Below are 25,373 nucleotides of genomic sequence, written 5' to 3' on the forward strand. Positions count from 1 at the left end.
CCTGGAGACTCCCAGGGACGAGGGAGCCTGGTGGGCTGCTGTCTATGGGGGTCACACAGAGTTGGACACGACTGAAGTCACTTAGGAGCAGCAGCAGCAGCAGCAACACCTTAAAAATATAAGGTGTTAGAGAAATGTAAGGTGTTAATATTCAGTAGCATATCTGCCAACTGGATGTTCCACAATAATTCTAAACTGGACATTGAATTCTTTGTCAAATACGGGTAATAGCACTAACATTCTCTAGTTTACTCCTTTTATAGTTGACCTCATAGTATAACGTGATTTGGTTGACTTACAAGTAATGCAGATATATTTTCCAAACAATCCTAAGTCGGTTTAATAGTACATATGGTGGGACTTCCCTGAGAGTCTAGCGGTTAGGATACGTGCTTCTGCTGCAAGTGCGATGGTTTGATCCCTGGTTGGGGCACTAAGATCTCTCATCCACACAGCCAAAAAAAAAAAAAAGTACCTATAGTGTAAAAAGTGGCAAATTATGGAACCCAGAAAGGTTTGGGGAAGTAAGAATTGGCATTTTTAAGTAGGTTATAAACCTTCTTATAACTCTAGTCTTGAATCTACAAAGGGGAGAAGCCAGAATTAGACTCATCAAATTTCTTTTTAGACCAAGACCATACAAATAGAAATGAAGAAAAGATCATCAACTTCCATGATTACTTCTTTGGATGTGTTGGATGATGCTACTATCAGCCATAAAGAAGGTAAAGTAAAAAATATTTAGACATGATGAAAGGTATCATTCGTATAACTCACTTTTAAGAAACCCTCCAGTTTCTTCAGAATTTTACTTGATAATAACTAAAATTTAAGGAAGAACCTGAGACTATTAGGGTTAACAGTTTAAAATTTCATAAGCGTAATGTTTTAAACACTGGAAAAGGCCACCAAAAACTGCCAAGGAATTTTCTTTAACACTGAAAGTGACATGAGCATTTTAACTAAAAATACAGGTTGGAGTGTATAACATTAACATCTTAAGGCTCTTTTTATACTTGTCTCTACTTGTAATATGTATATAACCAGTAATCATTATTATAGACAATATTGAAAGACATTATTTTGTAAAGCATATAAATCTAACATTATACACATGGTACTCTCAGTTATATTCCATATTAGTTTTTCTTGAGAAGTACTCCTATATTTTAATTCTAGTACATAATTTTTTCATTTTCATTTGTCTAACTCAGCAAGCATCAGCAAAATAGAGGAAATTTACTTTGCTCTGATTTTCATTAATTCAAAATATTTCTGTTTGCTATTTCAAAATCAGAAGTCTAGGTTATAAACCTCCCTTTGCATGCAAAATTTTCTACTAATTAGATGCTTAATGCTTAAATAAACAATTAACTCATGTATAATTTTCTGTTCTTTCAGTTTCAGAGCTTAAAAAATCCAGGCAGAGATGCCCATTTTGTTGGTATAAATTTGCTAAAACTTTCTTGATCTGGGATTGTTCTCCCTGTTGGTTAAAATTGAAAGAGTTTGTTCACAGGATTATAATGGACCCATTTACCGATCTTTTCCTTACCATATGCATTATTCTAAACATACATTTTTTGGCCTTGGAACACTATCCGATGAGTCTGGAAACCAGCAATATTCTCAGCATTGGAAACGTGGTAAGGCTCTCATTGTAAGTTATTTTCTCCTGCAATTTCAGCTTTTCTTTAGTCACCGTTATCCTCATTATTTTACTTTATAACTCCAAAATGTTGCAAATACATTGTATGAGTATTAAATGAAGTATTGTTTTCATGCTTCCTTACCTCTCCAAGCCGTCCTTTGTAAATGTTCTTATCTTTGAATAGATTTCTAGCTGCTGCTGCTGCTGCTAAGTCGCTTCAGTCGTGTCTGACTCTATGCGACCCCATAGACGGCAGCCCACCAGGCTTCCCGGTCCCTGGGATTCTCCAGGCAAGAACACTGGAGTGGGTTGCCATTTCCTTCTCCAATGCAGGAAAGTGAAAAGTGAAAGGGAAGTCGCTCAGTCGTGTCTGACTCTTATCGACCCCATGGACTGCAGCCTACCAGGCTCCTCTGTCCATGGGATTTTCCAGGCAAGAGTACTGGAGTGGGTGCCATTGCCTTCTCCGAGATTTCTAGCTAAAGTCTATTTAAATTTAAGATTTCTAGCTAGCTGCAATGCAGTCAAGTTAAATAGAAATTATTTATTTCCTCTCCCATCTCAAATATCCGCTGTCTTCATATGGTAGCCCCTAGATCACAAGGGCAGAGGTGAAATAAAAGAGTGAGTAACAGTGAAAAAGCACTTCACTGCCACTTGAATTTTGAATCCTGTTACAACTGAACCTGCCTTAGACTGGAGCTTATCTTTCTGGCAAGGTATTTTAGAAATTCACCTTTTTTTTTTTTTTCCATGTAAAAAAAGGCAAAAGAAAAAGATTTACATGAGTTTAAAAACAAGTCCTATTCAATCAATTTTGTTCAATCTATATTGTTCAATTTTGTTTGCTTTTATTGCTGTTGTTTAGTTGCTTGTAATTAAACAACAGGAATAGTAGGCTTTTCTGGTGGCTCAGATGGTAAAGAATCCTCCTGCAATGCTGGATACCTGGGTTTAGATCCCCTGGAAGAGGACATGGCAACCCACTGCAGTACTTTTGCCTTGAGAATCCCTATGGACAGAGGAGCCTGGTGGGCTACAGTCTACGGGATCGCAAAGAGTCAGACATGACTGAGCGACTAAACACAGCACAGCACAGTTGCTTGATATTAATACTGTCAGTTGTTATGAATTTTGAACTATATATTTATTTGCTACCAAAACAATAATTTAGTTATTTCTACCAGTATAGTTTTCAAATGACAGTTTTCATAAGTTTACCTTTTTTTAGATCATCTATATTTTTAAATTTTCCTTTTATATTTTTAAAAATTAAATATCTTAATATGGAAAAAGCAAGAGAGTTCCAGAAAAACATCTATTTCTGCTTTATTGACTATGCCAAAACCTTTGACTGTGTGGATCACAATAAACTGTGGAAAATTCTGAAAGAGATGGGAATACCAGACCACCTGATCTGCCTCTTGAGAAATTTGTATGCAGGTCAGGAAGCAACAGTTAGAACTGGACATGGAACAACAGACTGGTTCCAAATAGGAAAAGGAGTTCGTCAAGGCTGTATATTGTCACCCTGCTTATTTAACTTCTGTGCAGAGTACATCATGAGAAACGCTGGACTGGAAGAAACACAAGCTGGAATCAAGATTGCCGGGAGAAATATCAATAACCTCAGATACACAGATTACACCACCCTTATGGCAGAAAGTGAAGAGGAACTCAAAAGCCTCTTGATGAAAGTGAAAGTGGAGAGTGAAAAAGTTGGCTTAAAGCTCAACATTCAGAAAACGAAGATCATGGCATCCGGTCCCATCACTTAATGGGAAATAGATGGGGAAACAGTGGAAACCGTGTCAGACTTTATTTTTGGGGGCTCCAAAATCACTACAGATGGTGACTGCAGCCATGAAATTAAAAGACGCCTACTCCTTGGAAGGAAAATTATGACCAACCTAGATAGCATATTCAAAAGCAGAGACATTACTTTGCCAACAAAGGTTCGTCTAGTCAAGGCTATGGTTTTTCCTGTGGTCATGTATGGATGTGAGAGTTGGACTGTAAAGAAGGCCGAGCGCCGAAGAATTGATGCTTTTGAACTGTGGTGTTGGAGAAGACTCTTGAGAGTCCCTTGGACTGCAAGGAGATCCAACCAGTCCATTCTGAAGGAGATCAGCCCTGGGATTTCTTTGGAAGGAATGATGCTAAAACTGAAACTCCAGTACTTGGGCCACCTCATGCGAAGAGTTGACTCATTGGAAGAGACTCTGATGCTGGGAGGGATTGGGGGCAGGAGGAGAAGGGGACGACAGAGGATGAGATGGCTGGATGGCATCACTGACTCGACGGACATGAGTCTGAGTGAACTCCGGGAGTTGGTAATGGACAGGGAGGCCTGGCATGCTTCGATTAATGGGGTCACAAAGAGTCGGACACGACTGAGCGACTGAACTGAACTGAACTGAATATGTACTCTTTATCCCCAAAGGAACTATTCAAAATGAAAAGATTTTCACTCTCAAATATTCTTTTGTTTTCTTCCAAGATGGCTTTTATTAAAGTAATTGAAGATTCTATATACAATGTTTGATATTAGATTGCCAAACAAAATATATGAACCTGTCCTTGTGATGTAGACTCCAAAACTAATCATATTTTGATGGAGAAAATATGAAGAAAGTAACAGTGAAAATTTATTCTGTGTATGAGGGTTCTGATAGAGCTATTGGAATCATATTCTTATCCCTGTGTTTTGTTTTATTTAGGTGTTTATTGGAATTTTCACAGCAGAGATGATTTTTAAAATAATTGCCATGTATCCATATGGATATTTCCAAGTAGGCTGGAACATTTATGATAGCCTAATTGTGTTCCATGGTTTAGCAGAACTTTATCTAACAAATTTTCATGGACTGGCTATTTTGCGATCATTCAGGGTGGTAAGTAGAATACAAGACCTAAATTTTATTTTATAAAAATTCATTTCAGTTTTCTCAGGCATAAAGTGGGAAGAATAGTAATACCTATCCTGATGGTATGTTGGAACTATTAAATGAAATAATTCATATATAACAAGCTTAGAAAGTAACCCAGAAAAGAGTAAGTAGTCTCTAATGCTGTTTGGCCCAGGCATTAAAAGAAACAAGCCATATATACAGTGAATTTGAGATATAGTTCTATAAAGCAGGGTCAGGATTACTGGGTCAGTTTTGAGAAGCAGAGTAATACAGAGTCCAAAAAGCTGAATGCCAATGTGTAACTAAAGAATTAGAATCAGGTGAGTATATCTAAATGTAAATTTGAAAATTTTATAAAAGAAGGACTGTCAGGCTAATAGAATGTTGCTATGAAGGTTATTAAGTCAGAATCAATATATGCATAAAATGTAGGTGGTAGTAAAAACATCAGAAAACTAAGCAAAGAAATAATGTTATTAGAATAATATTTATGGAAATGTTGGGTATTTGATAAATAATCTACTGTCTTATTCTGTTAACAAGTTGAAGGAATGTAGCAGAAATAAGAACAATTAGGTAGATTTAATCTTATCCAAATAATTCTTCAGAACCCTGTCTTTATCCATAGGCTTATCTAATGAGTAAGAGGAAAATATAAAAGTTGTATTTATTGAATTTATAAATGAAGCAAGACTGGGAAATACAGACAATATAATAAAAGATTGTATCAAAATATCTGAGAGACTAGTAACAGATTGAACCTCAGATGATTAAGTTTTACATGGATAAGTATTAAGTCCTAACCCTTGAGTCCCAAAAGCCAACTACATACCAGAAAAAGTTGGGGAAGGTATAGCACATACAAAAACAATATGTGGATTTTAAATGACTCAAATATTAAAGTGATTTTGTGCCATGTGAATAAAAATTTTTAAATCTAGTGATTAAGTGAAATATTTAGACTAAACCTAGAATGTTTCATTTGGTCTCTCATGTTAATTTTAAAGGTAAATACACAATAGTATTCTTGTCTGGAAATCCCATGGACAGAGGAGTCTGGCAAGGTTACACTCTATGGGGTCACAGTCAGACACAACTGAGGTAACTTAGCACTCATGCATACAATAGAGCTATCAAGGGACTTCAACGGACCCTTGAGACTTTTCCAATATCATCTATATGTTGAAATGTGGGAAAATATTCAATATATTTTGGAAAAAGAAAATAAAGAATGGATACTTGCTTTACCAGATATTAAAACAAAACTGGAGTAATTATTAATAGTATAATATTGAAAAAAAAAAGGGAATTGACAGATCAATAGAAAGTATACTTCAATTTAGTGTAAAAAACTATAGAATATGTAAGTGTATTAAAAATTGTATATAAACTGAATTTTCAGTGTTTAGTATTAATAATGCTCACGAGTGAATATTACATTAGAGACTACACATGTTTATGTGTATAATGCTAATAAAAATTGTAAATGTACAGTGTAATTAATAGTGACTAGAGTTTTTGTTATTTTTTTCTTATTTTTGTTGTTTTTACATTGCTCTATCAGTTACGAATTTTTAGACTGGGAAGATACTGGCCAACATTTAAGATTCTGATGCTGACTCTTTGTAACTCAATTGTGGCCCTGAAAGACTTGGTCCTGCTGTTGTTCACCTTTATATTCTTTTCTGCTGTGGTTGGCCTTAACCTGTATGGTTCAAAATATAAAAAATATGTCTGCAACATAAATGAAGACTGTCAGCTTCCACACTGGCACATGCATGATTTCTTCCATTCCTTCCTGAATGTATTCCGGATTCTCTGTGGAGAGTGGATAGAAACTTTATGGGATTGCTTTAAGGTAGCAGGCCAATTCAGTTGTATTCCTTTTTACATGATGGTGATTTTAATTGGAAAATTATTGGTAAGTAATCCATGCTTTAAAACTTTCCTTGAAAAACTTTTGTATTGTAGTCTGGCATTTTCATAATGTAGACTTGTGGAAGCCAGTGGTCTACAACTGTGCTGTCTGATATGGAGGCCTTTAGCCACATGTGGCCATTAATCAGTTAAAATATGAGCGGTCCACTTTGAGATATGTTAAAAGTGTAAATGGCACCCCACTCCAGTACTCTTGCTAGGAAAATCCCATGGACGGAGGAGCCTGTTAGGCTGCAATCCATGGGGTTGCTAAGAGTCAGACACGACTGAGCGACTTCACCTTCACTTTTCACTTTCATGCATTGGAGAAGGAAATGGCAACCCACTCCATCGTTCTTGCCTAGAGAATCCCAGGGACGCGGGAGCCTGGTGGGCTGCCGTCTATGGGGTCACACAGAGTCGGACACGACTGAAGTGACTTAGCATAGCATAAGTGTAAAATACCCACTGAATTTGAAGTCTTCAGTTCAGTTCAGTTCAGTTGCTCAGTCGTGTCCAACTCTTTGCGACCCCATGAACCACACCACACCAGGCCTCCCTGTCCATCACCAATTCCCGGGGTTCACCCAAACCCATGTCCATTGTGTCAGTGATGCCATCCAACCATCTCATCCTCTGTTGTGCCCCTCTCCTCCTGCCCTCCCCCCAAAAAGAATGTAAATGATTTCATTTATAATTCTTATATTGAAAGTGCTTCCTAGGTGGCACTAGTGGTAAAGAATCCACTTGCCAGTGCAGGAGACACAAGAGATGCAGGTTCAATCCCTGGGTTGGAAAGATCCCCTGGAGAAGGAAATGGCACCCCACTCCAATATTCTTGCCTGGAAAATCCCATGGACAGAGGAGTCTGGTGAGCTACAGTCCATGGCGCCATCAGGAGTTGGACATGACTGAAGTGAAAACATTTTAATTATAATATTTTTATACATTTAGTTGAATAAAATGGATTAGTTAAGCTAATTTCACCTGTTTTTCCTTATACTTTTAATGTGGCTGCTGGAAAATTGCATACATGATGTTCATCATATTTTCGTTGGTTATAACCTGCTACTCAAAGTAGCTTTGGTTTTATGTGGGAGACAGTCATTAATGTAGACTCTCAGACCCCATCCCAGAACTGTGAAAGTGGAATCTACATTTTAACAATATCCCTAAGTGATTTGTGTACACATTAAACTTTAAGAAGCACTTAAATGTAGCACTGGTTGTCAAATTTGACTGCACATTGGAGTTACTTGGAGAACTAATAAAAATAAACTAATGTCTTGGATTCATCCCCAGAGATTCCGATTTTATTGTTATGTGGATATAGCTTAGTCATCAGGATTAAAAAAAAAATCCAATTTGATTAAATTGTGCAGCAAATTTTGAAACCCACTGATCTTTGAAACTATCATACATTAACCAAGAGGAAACACTTTCACTCCTAAATTTCCAGTAATTGGAGTGATTACATTAATTGAAGTATCTTATACTTCTTCTAGGGCTTCCCTTGTGGCTCAGCTGATAAAGAATCTGCCTGCGATGCAGGAGACCTGGCTTTGATCTCTGGGTTGGGAAGATCCCCTGAAGAAGGGAAAGCCTCCCACTCCAATATTCTGGCCTGGAGAATTCCATGGACTGTGTAGTCCGTGAGGTTGCAAAGAGTCAGACACAACTGAACAACTTTCACTTTCATAATTCTTCTCAGGAAAAAAAAATGGCTTATAAGATATATTTGTTCTTATTGGGAAAAAAAGAGACTCAATATTTACTTTTTACTCCTAAGTCACAGAGATCAAGCGGATCTCCCAAAAGACAGGAACAAAAAAATCACAGGGTAAAATCCATTGTATCAGTGCATTTCTCATTGCTTTTATTTACCCTGGATCTACTGTCCTAAGTACGTACTGACACTGTGTTTAATTGTTCCTGTACTTGTCTATCTTCCTTATTAAGCTAGAACCTCCATGAAGGAAGGGATCACATGTCCCAGAAAGTGGTTGCATTTTACAGTGTTACACAGTTCTTTCTTTACATCACGGCATTTTCAACTTAATTTTCAGTCTTTTAACACTCATTGCATATGTATATATGCGTGATAGGGAGTGTGTATACACATGTCTAAGATATAAGAAATGTTAGATCATAGGCTCTTAAAAATACAATTGTTGTATTATAATTTTTCCTCTCCAAATTCTGACATAGAAATCCTTCGTTAGTTCCATAATTAATTGATTTTTCAACAAATATTTCATACTTTATCATGTACTTAGTGCTTTGCATTGTGCTAGTTATCTACTGAAGAGAAAAAATGGTTCCGACTCATATGAAGCTTATAGTCATGAAATTCTTAATTAACACCCTTTTCTTTTTTCTCACTGTGAACAATACTTAACCAAACAAAGGGAAAACACCTACCACCCTGAAATTATGCTTGTTCTTGCTCTTCATCCTTTGAGAATGATAGAGATGTTATAAGGTAGTTTCTACAAGGCCCGTGGAGCCCCTGCCCAGATTCTGTGTAAATAAACCTTGATAGCAAAATGGGACACTAGTGGGAGAACAATCAAACTAGTCTGTAGGTGTTGTTTTTCAGTCGCCCAGTCGTGTCAGACTCTTTGCAACCTCACGGATTGCCGCATGCCAGGCCTCCCTGTCCCTCACCATCTCCTGAAGTTTGCCTTGGTTCATGTCCGTTGCATTGGTGATGCCATACTGAAATTCAATCATTGGTTTTCAGTTTTCAGTTTTTCAGCCATTGAGATTCTGTCATTGTAGGTTATAGAAAATATATGTTAGTGTTCCGGAGATCTTGCATGTAAGAAATTTCCAATGCTGAGCCAAATGTTAAACCCTCCATTTTATTTTATACACCAAACTATGGTTGCAGTTAAGATTATTTTATGACTTTATTATCTGCAAAAGTATTTTTATTTTTCCCCAAGTGAGTCTTATTTGAGCTTTCTATATTCCTAAGAGATAAAAAGATTTCGTTATTGAGATTTAAAGGTAATCCATTAGAAATGAACACAATTTGGTGGGTACTTCATAATATTCTAGGTGTATATGGGCATGAGAAACTCAGCAATTATCAGAGTGTTTGAGAATTCATCTCTTCAGATAGATCCAAAATTCTGTAAGATATTTTAACAAATGAATGTTGCAGATCTCCATATACTTAATTATTTTATGTACACATAAATTGTCAGTGTAAGAATTCCTACTGTATTTTCCCTTTAAAAATAATATGTAAAGCATAAAGTAATTTAAATTTCCAAAAGCTCAAATATTTGAAGAGAAGAGAGAAAACTTCCAGAATGGACAAAATGCCTAAATTATTACTTTAAAAGAATAATCAGTGTATCTCTAATTATCTCAATCTTATAATCTAAAATTATAATTTATACTCTACAAAAAGAAACAAAATTAAAATCTAATTCTCTGGAAATTGGACGTGGCTTGATCTTATTTCTCAGTGATAGTAAAGGTTAAAATACACACTATCTTCAAATTCAAAATAATTTGCATATATTAGGAGTGATCCTTCCATTACTCATCTCTTTCTTATTTGACCAAATTTATTACCACAGAGAATCAACTAACCTACCTAAACCCTATGCTTGCACATCACAAGGAAATTAGATGTGGACTTCACAACTAGGGATAGCTCTCTCCCCAGGAGAGTCCTCATGAATTTGCAGTACCCATGAAGATGTCATTCATATCTTTCTGAGTTAGGTTGACGTGAATTCAGCCACCTGGAGTAGCAATTGATTTTCTCACCTTGGGAGACTCTGCCTGGCTTAGTAGAAAAGAAAACAAACTGGAGTAAGACAGACTTAAGTTCAGACTCTGTGATCTTTGATACTTGGCATCTGTAAGCTTTGTGGTTTTCATCTGTAAAGGAGAAACAAATGATGTTTCATAGAACATTGTAACCTTCTGGCTATCCAAATTCCTAACACAGCAACTGATCCTCTGTAGATGAGGAAGAACTGAATAGCCTAAAGAGCATCATAGTGTGTATGCTGTTTTCAGATTGCAGGCCAGCTTTTTAAAAATATTTGTTGTTGTTGTTGTTTGAAAGAAAACAAAAAATGAGATGCATTTAGCTTCATTTACTTCCTCATTCAGATACTTTACCTGTTTCTGGCATTGATCATCTCATTTAGTTCATACAAGCCTGCAACAACTGAAGAATTCTCTGAAGAAGCAAAAAATCTCCAGCGTGCAATGGCAAGAATTAAAAAAGGAATAAATTATCTGCTTTCTAAAATAGTATGCAAAAAACAAAATGTTCTAGAGGAAACAATGGACAATATAAGTGACGTCTATGTTAAAGAGAATATTTCTGACCATACTCTCTCTGAATTGAGCAACACCCAAGATTTCCTCAAGGATAAGGAAAGAAGCAGCGGCACAGAGAAAAACACAATGACCGAAAATGAGAGTCAGTCACTAATCCCCAGTCCCAGTGTCTCAGAAACTGTACCCATTGCTTCAGAAGAATCTGATATAGAAAATCCAGACAATAAGGAGATTCAGAGCAAGTCAGGTGATGGAAGCAGCAAAGAGGTAAGTTGTTTTAACATTATGGTTTTGTACTGTTGATTGATGGCACCATTGACAAGGAAGTGAAGCAATGCTGAAGTTCCAAAGTTAGATTATTATCCATTCAGTCCTAGCTGTAGCACTTCTTCTCCTGATTTTCTGCTCCTGATCCAGTTTCTTAAACTTCCTAAGTTTCTTCATCTGTGAATGAGGATAAAATTGTATCTATTTCTCAGAAGAGATAGAATGATTAAGAAAAATAGTTCAATAGTGCATAGAATAATGTCTAAAATATGGAAGCACTTAGCAAACATTAGATAACATAATTGTAATATCTTCAGTTAATGGGGTGATAAAAAGCATATTGAAGAAACCTAGATTTTTATAATTAATGCATACTACTGGAGAAGTCACTAAACTGTCCTAGGCTTTATCATCTTTAAAATATAAGATGGGACTAGAAGAGTGCTAAGATACAGATATTTTCCTACTTGCTAATATTTTAAGATTCTTGTCAGTTTATTTCTGCAACATATATTATAACATGGGAGAAGGCAATAGCACCCCACTCCAGTACTCTTGCCTGGAAAATCCCATGGATGGAGGAGCCTGGTGGGCTGCAGTCCATGGGGTCGCTAAGAGTCGGACACGACTGAGTGACTTCACTTTCACTTTTCACTTTCACGCATTGGAGAAGGAAATGGCAACCCACTCCAGTGTTCTTGCCTGGAGAATCCCAGGGACACTGGAGCTTGGTGGGCTTCCATCTATGGGGTCGCATAGAGTCGGACACAACTGAAGTGACTTAGCAGCAGCAGCAGTTGAGTTGGACTTAAAGACCAAAGGGTAAAAGAAACATCAGTTGTAAATGTAAACAATTTGTTGTTGTTGTTTAGACACTAAGTCGTGTCAAACTCCTTTGTGGCCTCATGGATTGTAACACACCAGTCTCCTCTGTCTGTGGGATTTTCCAGGCAAGAATCCTGGAGTGGGTTGCCATTTCCTTCTCCAGGGGATCTTCCTGACTCAGGGATTGAACCCACATCTTCTGCATTGTAGGCAGATTCTTTACTGCCTACAATGAGCCCCCAGGAAACCCAAAGGAAAAAAAAAAGGATCACCTTTAAAGAAGGGCAGATACTGCCTTTCACTTAGCTTTAAAAATGTATACCTTAGTGAATCCAGTCTTACTGTCTTCATTTGCAAGTAGCACAGTGTCTTAGTAGGAGGTGCCATTTAATCTACAGGGATCATGTGCAGTGTAAGCCACTTCCATTGAACTTCACTAAAGAATTGTTTTATTTCATTCACTGGCATGGGGCAGGGAAGATAATGTCTTTTTCCAGATCCTCAAAGTCTCTGGCACCATCTTATCTCCCAGACCTCTTCCAGCTTATCAGCTGCTCTCTGTAATAGCTTATCAAATTGCCCTTCTAACAGGAATTAAGTTTCAATTATCTAGAGCCCTTCTAGTTTCTGGTAAAGGCATCTTTGTTTCAGAGAAACATTTTCACTCCTTATCATACCTAATCTTGTCAGGTCCATTTTCCTTCAATTAATAGCATTATTAGGAAATGAAAAACATTCTTCTTTTGCACACTGATTTTATTTAAACTATAACAACATTATAAGGCATGTGCTACCATACATTTCTGGGTAAAATTGCTATTTATCGCAACACATTATATGTTGCGATAAACTTCTTGTCAATCTGAAAAACTTATTGTCAGTCTCATTAGAAAGTCTGAGATATGAAATATATAGGAAAGATGGAACTTAATATAACTGTAAATGAAGTTTTAGAAGTTATTACTTAAGATGCATAATTATTTGGTTCTTTTGATTGATTAACTACTCAAAGAAGATTTTATCATTTATATATTTCATTATATATTTAATTAATCACTTTCCAGATTATGTAGCCCAAGAGTATTTAGGATGTTGATCTAAAAAAGCAAAGAATAAAATATAAAAATTACAAGTGGTATGATCATTCAGAGATTCATGTTCTTGTTTCTTTGGTATTTGAACTTTTATCTTTTAGTACAAATATATAATTATATAAATTTCATAAAAATAACATCAAACTTAAACCAGATTTTGAAACACTTTTTTTCATAATGTAGCCATATATATTGGTCACTAAGTAATCTTTTACTAAAATGGTTTATAATTTTGAATTTTGATTTATTTATAAATTTAAAATAATAAATACAGGATTTTGAGAAAATCATATCAAATAATTTATGTGTGAGGGTTTTAAATACTCTAATGAATCATTTAAATATATAGTGTATGATTTTCAATTATTGTATGCTTGAATATTACATAATATTAATTTATTATCTACTCCCAAATCAATGCATTGCCATACCTTATTTTATCAATAATAAAGAGAATACAAAGGGAAATCAAATAACCTTTTAAAAGGTTTGTTTGTTTAAAAGTAATATCCTGCTGACTATTTTATGTTTTTAATAGAGCAGTATAATGTCTTAAAATTGACAATATATGGCTTAAAGCAAACAAAACTTGCTAATTTTATTTCTTTGACATTTATTGTGCAAAAGACAGAGGTAGAACAAAATATTTGTAGTTTTTTATATATTCTAGCTAGATTTTTCAGAAATTTGGGATAGCCTATACATCTTTTAGAACAGTGTTATTCACTATATATTCATTTTAATGTGAAAATTATTTTATCTTAAATTAATTTTTTAAATATCTTTAAACATTTCGACTCCCAGAGATATGTATACATGTAAAATTTATTTTTAATTTCGTTTTTACTTTTTGTCCATGCCACATGGCACGTGAGATCTTAATTCCCTGACCAGGGATCGAACCCCTGCACCCTGCCTTGAAGCTCAGAGTCTTAACCACCAGGGAAGTCTCTGTATGCATTTTAATATCAATCATGAAATTGGCATAAAGTCTTTTACTTTGACAGTAGTTTTTCTGTACATAATTTTTCTTTTTCCTGAAAATGACATAAACTTTAGCTATAGTGAGTAAATGAAACTTTAATGGCAACTTTCTTGGTGGGACTTACTTTTCAGAAAGTAAAGCAGTCGAGCTCATCTGAATGTAGTACAGTTGATATTGTTCTCTCTGAAGAAGAAATGGTCTACGAATGTGAAAAGCCAAAGCATCTTAGAAATGGTAAGAAAAAATAAGTTATTTTAATCATTATATTAACATTAAGCTAAATTTCTCTTAACCTAAATAATACTATTAAATACACTTTTAATTTTAAAGAGTTTATTAATTTGACTAAGGAATATACACATGCAGATGTGTTTGTGCGTGTGCACATGCACTCATGCTCATATATATCCTAATAGAAACTTACAATAAATGTCAAAGAAAAAGTCAATGTTTGGAACAGAGAAAAGGGGCTGCTTCCTAGGGGGTCTCATGAAGTAGTTAAAAGTTTTAGTTCTGAAATCAGACATACTGAGTTCAGATCCCAGCCCACCACTTGCTAGCTTTTACTTACCCTCCTCTGATTCATTTCCTAATACATAAAATGAGGATAAGAATAAGACTTACTTCATGGGATTAATAGAAAGATTAAATTAGTGTGTGTGTGTGTGTGTGTGCGCGCGCATGCTTATACCTCATAGAATGGGGTCAATGTTTAAAATACTCATAGGAAAACAAATGTATAAGTCATTTATTGAATATTAAGCTCCATGAATATTAAGAAATATATAGGGCTTCAGTCAGTTGACTAAGTTATTAAACATGTAACATGCACCTCTCTATAATTTATAATTTAGTTTCCTAAAGGGGCTTCCCAGGTGGCGCTAGTGGTAACTAATCCACCTGCCAGTGCAGGAGACACAAGAGATATGGGTTCAGTCCCTGAGTGGGGAAGATCCCCTGGAGTAGGAAATGGGAAACTGCTCTAGTATCCTTGCCTGGAAAATTCCATGGGCAGAGGAACCTGTTGGGCTACAGTCCATGGGGCTGCAAAGAGTCGGAGATGACTGAGCCACTGTGCATTAGTCTGTATTAGGTGTATTAGTGTATTAGTCTATCAAGACTGACACATAACCATAGGTTCTAAATATTTAAAATCACTGAAATCATCAAAATGGCAATTCCTAATGTTCAAATTCCTATACTCAGAAATAAGACTCTGCTCTCAGTAGCCTGAGTTCTAGGACTTGTATGATACAAGACCAGGGAGAAAACATTTCCTATAAATTTCTGACCAAGAATGTATAAATTGGTTCTAGGGAAAATGTTAAAATGTATTGACTTTAAACTCTACCCACTCCATGCTTCATTCTCTTATCAGTTAATCACACCCTTTTCAAGCCTCAGGTTTTCCTTATGCTAACTCTCTTGACCAGAAGATAGAATTACACCTGTACCCTACCCATAAAATACTCCATAATCCAAGCTTAGCTCCTTAAATAGTCTTATTCAAAATTTCTATCCCATGCCACTGAAGAATTGGGATAAATTTAATTTACTTAATTGATATTATACCTCTTATGTCATGAATATTTGTATATTTAAATGAAAATGCTTGTTATGCCATGTGAATCTTCAAAGAATGAATTTTCAGGCATTATGCCAAAAAAATCTAATAGTCAGAAGATGGTGTGTGTGGGTGTGTTTGTTTTGTAGGAGTGGGGGTAGCTTCTATTCTCAGTTCTGTCTAATAGGGTAAGAGGGTGTTCTAAGTCATCTGCGCCTTTCACAGTTTCTTTTTTCCAGCTATGGTCCCCAGGTGGTGCGGTGGTAAAGAATCCCCCTGCTAATGCAGGAGACTCAAGACATATGGGTTTCAACTCTTGGTTGGGAAGATCTCCTGGAACAGGAAATGGCAAACCACTCCAATATTCTTGCCTGGGAAATTCCAGGTCAGAGGAGCCTGGTATGGGCTACTGTCCATGGGATTACAAAGAATTGGACACGATTAACATACACTTACTTACTTGTTCAGTCGCTGATTTGTGCCCGTGGGTCACTTTGTGACCCCATGGACTTCAGCATAACAGGTTTCCCTGTCCTTCACTATCTTCTAGAGTTTGTTCAAATTCATGTCCATTGAGTTGGTAATGCCATCCTCTGTCACCCCCTTCTCCTGCCCTCAGTCTTTCCCAACATCAAGGTTTTTTTCCTTTCTTCCTTACTATTATGGAACTCACAAGTTTTTCTTTTTTTTCCTTAGCAATTGCAGTGGTCACTACAGTAGGGGTATAAATCTAATGATTATAAGTCAGAGAACATCTATATTAGATACTGTAAATAAATGATTGTTAAAACATTTGAAATGTTTAACTTTTCAACGATTTCTAGATTTTTGTTCTTAATAGTTTCATTCTTGACAGTTTATGAACGAAGATCTTCATCTGCTCAAATCGGTAGAGGCCCCAAAAAAGGAAAAATCTGGAAGAACATAAGGAAAACTTGCTGCAAAATAGTAGAAAACAATTGCTTTAAGTGTTTTATTGGCCTTGTCACTCTGCTTAGCACAGGTGCTCTGGTAAGTGAGCGTATGTGATATTTTTATAGGAAAAATGCATCATTTGTCTATTAATTCATAAGGTCACCAAGCCAAATTATTTTTCCCCAGAATACTTATTATAGTACCAAATTTTATATTCTATGATTTTAGTTTTGGAATATATACATTGCAATTTCTTAGAAGGTCCGTATATGCCTCATTCAGTATTAAATAAATAATTTCAAAATATGTGAATGATAGCAGGAAAAAGAATGTTAATAAATACCATATTATTTTAATAAAGTTTAATAATGTGCACCCATTGTGCTAGTACTTTGGTAGTTGTTCCATAAGAAAAGAGAAATATTGTATATATTTTTAAGAACCTTTGAACTACAAATATATTTACTCATTGACACAACTATCTTAATTCTAGAAAATTATCTTAGAATCTTCACACGTGTTAAGTGCATTTACAAGGCTGTGCACTGAAGAACTTTTTGTAATACCAAAAAATTGAAATGCAAAAAGAATACATATTAGGTGACTGTTTAAATACACTATGGTATAGTCATCCAGTGGGATACTATGCAGTTAGCTAGAAAATGCAAGACCTGTCTGCATGTTGATATTGCAATTCCCCAAGATATGGCAACAAGTGAAAAAAAAGAATTAAGTATACAGCATGCTGCATTTTATGTAGGAAAGGAAGAAAAATAGAATGTATATTGATATTTGCTTGCGTCTGATTAAAGAAGATCAGAGACTGATACACAAGAAATAGTTAATTGTGAGATACACGAAACAGAGAAGATGGTGAGATGGTTGGGAACCAGACTTTGTACTGCATATATCTTTAAAGTAAACTTTGTATTGACATTTAGCACACATACCGGAAAGCATATAGATCGTAAGTGTACAGCATAAAGGATTTTCACCAAGTGAATATACCCACGTAACCATCACTTGCCTCGTGAAGGAGAACACTACCAGGGCTCCAGAACCACACTCTGACCTCTCACGGTTACTTCCCCATTCCGCATGGGTAGCCAGCATGTGGGCTTCAACTGCCATATATTGGCATTGCCTACTTTTAAAAAGATTTATTTATTTATTTAATTTATGGCTGCACTGGCTCTTTGCTGCTGCACAAAGGCTTTTCCAGTTGCTGTGAGTGAGGTCTACTCTTTGCTGAGGTGCCCGGGCTCCGCACTGTGGTAGCTTCTCTTGCTGTGGAGCCTGGGCTCTAGAGCTCAGGCTCAGTAGTTGTGGCACATGGGCTTAGCTTTCCTGTGGCATGTGGGATCTTCCTGGACCAGGGATCAAACTTGTGTCCCTGTATTGGTAGGCAGATTCTCTACCACTGAGCCACCTGCAAAGTCCTGAGATTGCCTATTCTTTCAATGTTTTAATTGAAACAGAGGCTTCTGCATATCTTTTTATATTAGTTTGCATTATGTACCTTTTCAGTAGGTAAATCCATTTAATAAATAGTACTTTAGAATAACTTTGGATGGTATTTATAATCTGTTTTAAAGGATACTTTAGTCCATAATTGGTTCAATTGAGCCAGTTAATTCTATTATTTTATATATACTTTTATTTAACAATAGGTTTTCAAGAATCACACCTTTGTTTACATATGATTATTTTCATTCATGTTTAATCTTTGACCTCCATTGCACTTTGCAACAAGTCTGCCTGAGGTTATTGATACTTTACTGCCTTTTTTCAATGCTAAAAAATTACTATGAAATTAATTTGAATTACATTATCAGACTTTGCTTCCTCCACAGTAAAACTGAGGTTGATCTATTAAAACTGAGAAATGTTGGGAAAACATTATAGTCTTATTTCATATTCATTTATTTCCACTGGTTTATCTGACACGCTTTGTGACTTTTCTTGTAATAGCTGTATGGATTTCTGAAAACACAGGTTTAGGGGTTTTATTTGTTTGCTTGTCTCTACTCCTTTATTCAAGACTTCCCTAGTGGCTCAGACGGTAAAGCATCTGACTACAATACGGGAGACCCGGGTTCAGTCCCTGGGTTGGGAAGATCTCCTGGAGAAGGAAATGGCAACCCACTCCAGTATTCTTGCCTAGAAAATCCCATGGACAAAGGAACCTGGTAGGCTACAGTCCATGGGGTCGCAAAGAGTCAGACACAACTGAGCGACTTCACTTTCACTTTCACTCCTTTATTCACAATAGCATGAGATGGCTATAAGAGATAAGAACCAGGTCAGATATGACTAAAGATTCCATCTAAGTTTGAATAACTGATTTGAGAGAGACTTTTCAGTTCACTGTTTAGAACAATTATGAGGTCAAGTTCAGACTCTATAAGTAGAGGTTCTGGAATCAATTAATGATGTCTGCTACAGGCATGGATCAGAAAATGGATATGGATTATGTGAATAAACTCACATCAAGTGTAGAAGCCCTTGAGACTGCAGTCTATGACAGTGGTCACCATCTGGAGATGGGATCTCATTCCCCACTTTGCCAGAAGAGATTTTAGAAATTACATGTACACTGATCTTTAAATATTTTATCCACAGGCTTTTGAAGATATATATATTGATCAGAGAAAGACTATTAAAATCTTATTAGAATATGCTGACATGATCTTCACCTACATCTTTATTCTGGAAATGCTTCTAAAGTGGATGGCATATGGTTTTAAAGCCTATTTCACTAATGGCTGGTACAAACTAGACTTCATGGTTGTTATTGTACGTATTTTAAAGAAAAATTTTAAAGGCTATTTGTTTACTTTTCCTTCTTTACTCTTACTCTGACTTTCTTTTTGATTTATGTGTATCTTTCTTTTACCTTTCTCTATACATTCTCAGTCACCAATATCCCATATTTCTTTATATGTAATGTTTAACATCCATCTTTTCCATATTAAAATTTTAACAGTTCAGCACTTAACTCCTGGTTTTTTCTAATCATTACCTATAAACCTGCTGCTAAGAGAACAGGCTTATTAAACAATATTTTGAAAATATCATCATTATAAAATATTCAAATTCTATTGGCTCTACCTTTAAATCATACATTTAAAATTAGACTGCTTAACATAAACTTCAAGCTTCCCATATGGCCCTAGTGGTAAAGAATCCACCTGCTGAATGTAGGAAACTTAAGAGACACGAGTTTGATTCCTGGGTTGAGACTATCCCCTGGAGGAGGCAATGGCTACGCACTCCAGTATTCTTGCCAGGAGAATCCCATGGACAGAGGAGCCTGGCGGGCTACAGTCCATGGAATTGCAAAGAGTTGGATACAACTGAGCATCTGAACACTTTTCCATCATAAACTTCACCAGTAGCACACTGATCCAAGGTACCAGAACATGTGAATCGCTACAGTAGTTCCACCACTGCACACATGTATTCTGTTCTCCACATAACAAGAAAAATAAGCTCCATTAAGCCAAAATATTTTCTCGATTTTGTTCTCTCCTTACCCTATATGCCTAGAACCATTCATGTCACATAGTAGGTGCTCATTAATTTTTGTTGGATGAACAAATGTCTCCCCATTCTATCAATAATGATCGAAGCTTCTCAGTCAATAAATAATGACTTACAATATCTGACCTTTGTCTTCTAAATTAATTCTTGAAAAAACCTTCTATTTCAATGATACCACACTATACCTGCAACCCACCTTCCTGTTTCTTGGTTATCGTTCTGTTTTATCTGCATTCTTCCATGTGTATATAAATGATATCCTTACTTTGAAGCCCACTTTGAGCCTCTTCAGTACAGGGTAAAAGAGAATAATTTTTTTCATTTATATTACCTTGAAAATATAGAAAAATGAAGGTACAACAAAATTAAACATAACTATACCACCATTTTTATTAATATTGAATCATTTATGCATGTATGTTTACTTTAAAAAAATCATCTTAGAATCCTTATTTTTTTGTAATTAGTATTTGAACTTAACAATATTCATTTCCTTCTTGATGCCTCTTCTCTGAAACCCTATTTTGCATATTGTCTTAATTATATATATATATATATATTTGGATTCATATGAAAACATATTCTAAATTCTGTTTTAAAGAATATACTGTGTACTATTACTATATTGCACATAATCATGAAACTGATTCTTAGTCTAATTTTAAAATAAAAATTATGTAAATATTAATCTTTGACCATAAAGAATCTCAAATACACAATTTTTTAAATCTCAATAACGTTTATTATTCATACCAAAAAATACTTTTGAATTTTTTAAAACACTTTTTTAAATAGCTTTAGAATACTTGTAAAAATTTTAATAGGCTTTAACTGTAATTTTCTGTAAGAAATGTTCATTTACAGATTGTTTTGATTAAATTTAAAATTAAATTCTATTCAATTTTTTATTTATATATATCCAGGTGTTCTGTCTTAGTTTAATAGGCAAATCTCGGGAAGAACTAAAACCGCTTGTTTCCATTAAATTCCTTCGGGCACTCAGAGTTCTATCTCAATTTGAAAAAATGAAGGTAAGAGAAAAGTTTCTAATATAAACTACAGGTTTTTATTTGAGATTAATAAATGTCCATAAACTCATAATCTTTGTTGTCTTCTCATTTGTGTCTTTATTAATACAAAAGCCAAATTTCCAATGCACATTCAGTTTAGTGATAGAAAGATTTCATACAATATTCTAGGGCTATAAACTACACATAGCCTATTAAAACATGGGCTGTGGGTGAAGGAAATGGGGAGATGTTGATCAAAGGATCCAAAACTTTCACATATAAAATGAATAAGGTCTGGGGAATTTAGTATATAGTATCATGACTACAGTTAGTAATACTACATTATATACTTGAAGTGTTCTAAGGGAGTACAACTTAAATGTTTTTCACCATTTATCCCGAAAGGTAACTATGTGAGGTGATAGATGTGTTAATTAGTGTGACTATGGGAATCATTTCACATTTTATACATATATTTGGACATCATCTTGTACACCTTAACATACACAATTTTTCTCAATTATGCCTAAATAAAGTGAAATACATATACACATATATACTAACACACACAAATTAGATAATAAATGTAACTAAAATAACATTTTTTATTTTAGTTTAGACCACCTGACCTGCCTCTAGAGAAACCTGTATGCGGTCAGGAAGCAACAGTTAGAACTGGACATGGAACAACAGACTGGTTCCAAATAAGAAAAGGAGTATGTAAATGCTGTATATTGTCACCCTGCTTATTTAACTTATATGCAGAGTACATCATGAGAAATGCTGGCCTAGATGAAGCACAAGCTGGAATCAAGATTGCCAGGAGAAATATCGATAACCTCAGATATGCAAATGACACCACCCTTAGGCAGAAAGTGAAGAAGAACTAAAGAGCCTCTTGATGAAAGTGAAAGAGGAGAGTGAAAAGGTTGGCTTAAAACTCAACATTCAGAAAACTAAGATCATGGCATCCGGTCCTAACACTTCATGGCAAATAGACGGGAAACAGTGGAAACAGTAACAGACTTTATTTTTTAGGGCTCCGGAATCACTGCAGATGGTGATTATAGCCATGAAATTAAAAGATGCTTACTCCTTGGAAGGAAAGTTATGACCACCTAGATAGCATATTCAAAAGCAGAGACTTTACTTTGCCAACGACAGTCTGTCTAGTCAAGGCTATGGTTTTTCCGGTAGTCATGTATGGATGTGAGAGTTGGACTATAAAGAAAGCTGAGCACCGAAGAATTGATGCTTTTGAACTGTGGTGTTGGAGAAGACTCTCGAGAGTCCCTTGGACTGCAAGGAGATCAAACCACTCAATCCTAAAGGAAATCAGTCCTGAATATTCACTGGAAGAACTGATGCTGAAGCTGAAACTCCAATACTTTGGCCACCAGACAGGAAGAGCTGACTTGTTTGAAAAGACCCTGATGCTGAGAAAGATTGAAGGCAAGAGGATGAGGGGACAACAGAGGATGAGACGGCTGGATGGCATCACCAACTCAATGGACATGAGTTTGAGTGAACTCCAGGAGTTGGTCATGGACAGGGACGCCTGGCATGCTGCAGTCCATGGGGTCGCAAAGAGTGGGACACGACTGAGTGACTGAACTGAACTGAAAGTGAAATACATATACGTATATATACTAACACACACAAATTAGATAATAAATGTAACTAAAGTAACATTTTTAATTTTAAAAACATTCCGACATACTGTGGATTTTTTTCCTGATCAATTTAGATACACAGAGAGGAAAAGAGAGTTTCAAAGTCAGCAAATTGTCTTCCCTCAATTTATAGAAACACAAGCAATTTTAGGAAATGATTTGCTAGGGAAAGCGCCTCTGTCAGAAATCAAGTCCTGTACTATGTGATGCCATACATTAATTAGAATGGCAATGAAATAGTAGCCATGGATAATTTGAGATCAGATAATTATGTTTAGGTCAAAGTCAGATCCAGATCTTAATCTTCATCTCATCCTCTGGAAGTTCTGTAGTTGAATTAATTCTGAAGATATATCAGAAGGTACATGATTACAAAATTAAAGTTTTATGTATTTAATAAGCTTCAGGTCTTCTTATTATTTAAATATTTGTTTCAACCATATCTCTTTCTTTTATTCTTAACATTTGTGTATACTTTCTAATAGACATAGACTTGTTTTCATCAGAGGCATCAGCGGATCTTTCAAAATATCTAGTGTCAGCAAAGGATCTGTGACTTAGTTTTAGAAATGTAACTAAATGTAATTAGAAGTACAATTAAATGTAAAAATATTAATTCAAGGACAGAAATCTAAGGAATATAAACAAGAAACTACAGACAAATGGCTACATTTTCAGTAATGGCTGATAGAAGGAAAGATTAGAATGATAGGAAAGAGAATGGTGCCTCAGGGTGGGGGGAAAAGAGAGAAGGAAGAGAGGCTGTGGAAAGGGAGTCAAGTGTAAATGATAAAGATACAGAGAAGGCAAAGACGGATAATACTGCATTGAGTATAGCTGCTGGTTTACATTTTCATAAGAGCTTTAGTGGAATGATAGGAATAAAATTCTGAATAAAGAATAAAGGAACCTGAGAAAATGGAGATTGCTGCTTTTTTAAGTGTAGGCAGTAGATTCATTTCCTAGACTTCCTACTCTGAAGTGGTTCTCCAGAGACACTGGTTCAGAGAGGTCAGTGATTTTTGAGAAGCACAGTGCCCGCTCAGTGTTTCTTTAAATAGTCACTTGCCTTGGCTTCACTGATCTAGAGTCTTCTGGTCTTCCTCTTAATTTCCCTCCACTGTGTAGGTTAATCATCCCTGAAGTTAGAATCCCCAAGACTTAGGCCTGGGTTCTTTTCACTCTCATTTTATGTGCTTTCTAAATAATCTCATACATTTATACGGGTTCACTTGTTTTGCTTATTTCTGGTACAATATAGGAGATGGATAAACATGTTAAATCAGTGAAATAATTATTTATTTGAGTATTTATACTAATCAGCTCCATTGTATTTTAATAATTTTAGTGCAAAATTTTTGAGAATATATGAATTTTTAATATATATTTTAAATATAAATTGTTATTTAGGTTATTCAAATACCAGCAAGTGACCTATTACATCTTCAAAGATGGCCTTTTTGTTGTTATTTCAATATGACATTACATTAATAAATATTCCCAATTTGATTAAAATACTTTCACATTTCTTACTGAAAGTTTATATGTTTGTCTTTTATATGCCAGGTGGTAGTGAGAGCTTTGATTAAAACAACTTTACCCACATTGAATGTGTTTCTGGTCTGCCTTATGATCTGGCTGGCTTTTGGCATCATAGGAGTACACTTATTTGCTGGCAAATTCTATGAGTGCATTGACCCAACAAGTGGAGAAAGGTTTCCTCTATCTGAAGTCATGAACAGAAGTCAATGTGAAAGCCTTGTATTTAATGAATCCATGCCATGGGAGAATGCAAAACTAAATTTTGATAATGTTGGAATCAGTTTTCTTTCACTGCTTCAAGTAGTAAGTACCTGTTTGAATTTTTGAAATATGTTTATTCAAATTGTAGGTGAACATAAAGGACAAAATGTGGATGCTTAATAAAGTTAGTTTTAAATTATCTTAGCAATTGTTAGTAGATACAGGTTATGGGACATAGTATACTAAGCTCATTTAGAAAGACAAAAGTGAAATATAGTCCTTGCTCTGTTGGAAAAAGGAAGTGGAGATAAAGATAGAAGTAGGTGAACAGAAGAAATGACAAATATTGACCAAACCTATTACCTCCACCACTGATCAGACAATATGTACACAATTTCAGATCCGGCTCAGGTTACTGCTGTTGTGTTTCTAACTCAGTGATTTGAGGAATGACTCTTCAGTCCCCCAACATCTAGCATCCTTCCTGTCTTACCTCCCTCATAGTAAAGCACACATGTAGCAATTACCTTAGGCGGAGAAGGCAATGGCACCCCACTCCAGTACTCTTGCCTGGAAAATCCCATGGACAGAGGAGCCTGGTAGGCTACAGTCCATGGGGTCTCGAAGAGTCGGACACAACTGAGCGACTTCACTTTCACTTTTCACTTTCATGCATTGGAGAAGGAAATGGCAACCCACTCCAGTGTTCTTGCCTGGAGAATCCCAGGGACAGGGGAGCCTGGTGGGCTGCCGTCTATGGGGTCGCACAGAGTTGGATACGACTGAAGTGACTTAGCAGCAGCAGCAGCATGACACTTAGGCAGCATGTAATTATTTACCATTTATCCATCTATCTAACCAGCTCTGTCTTTTTATTTATACTGTTTTAAAATATTTTAAGTTACTACAAATAAACTTCATAGCTTTAAATAGTTTTTAATAGACAATATAAATGTAATAATG

At 35.6% G+C, this 25,373-nt stretch overlaps 1 protein-coding gene across 1 annotated transcript in view; it reads left to right on the forward strand.

Moving 5' to 3' along the window:
- The window catches only part of SCN7A (sodium voltage-gated channel alpha subunit 7), an 80,704-nt gene that overhangs the window by 45,960 nt on the left and 9,371 nt on the right, over positions 1–25,373 (forward strand). Inside the window, exons 11-20 of the mRNA XM_061436276.1 lie at positions 629–725; positions 1,402–1,646; positions 4,372–4,545; positions 6,128–6,484; positions 10,618–11,058; positions 14,094–14,196; positions 16,383–16,537; positions 19,064–19,237; positions 20,908–21,015; positions 24,234–24,512. Coding sequence (XP_061292260.1) covers positions 629–725; positions 1,402–1,646; positions 4,372–4,545; positions 6,128–6,484; positions 10,618–11,058; positions 14,094–14,196; positions 16,383–16,537; positions 19,064–19,237; positions 20,908–21,015; positions 24,234–24,512 — 2,133 coding nt within the window. The remainder of the gene's footprint in view (positions 1–628; positions 726–1,401; positions 1,647–4,371; positions 4,546–6,127; positions 6,485–10,617; positions 11,059–14,093; positions 14,197–16,382; positions 16,538–19,063; positions 19,238–20,907; positions 21,016–24,233; positions 24,513–25,373) is intronic.

This window comes from Bos javanicus, chromosome 2, assembly GCF_032452875.1.
Source record: "Bos javanicus breed banteng chromosome 2, ARS-OSU_banteng_1.0, whole genome shotgun sequence".
Taxonomy (NCBI): Eukaryota; Metazoa; Chordata; class Mammalia; order Artiodactyla; family Bovidae; genus Bos; species Bos javanicus.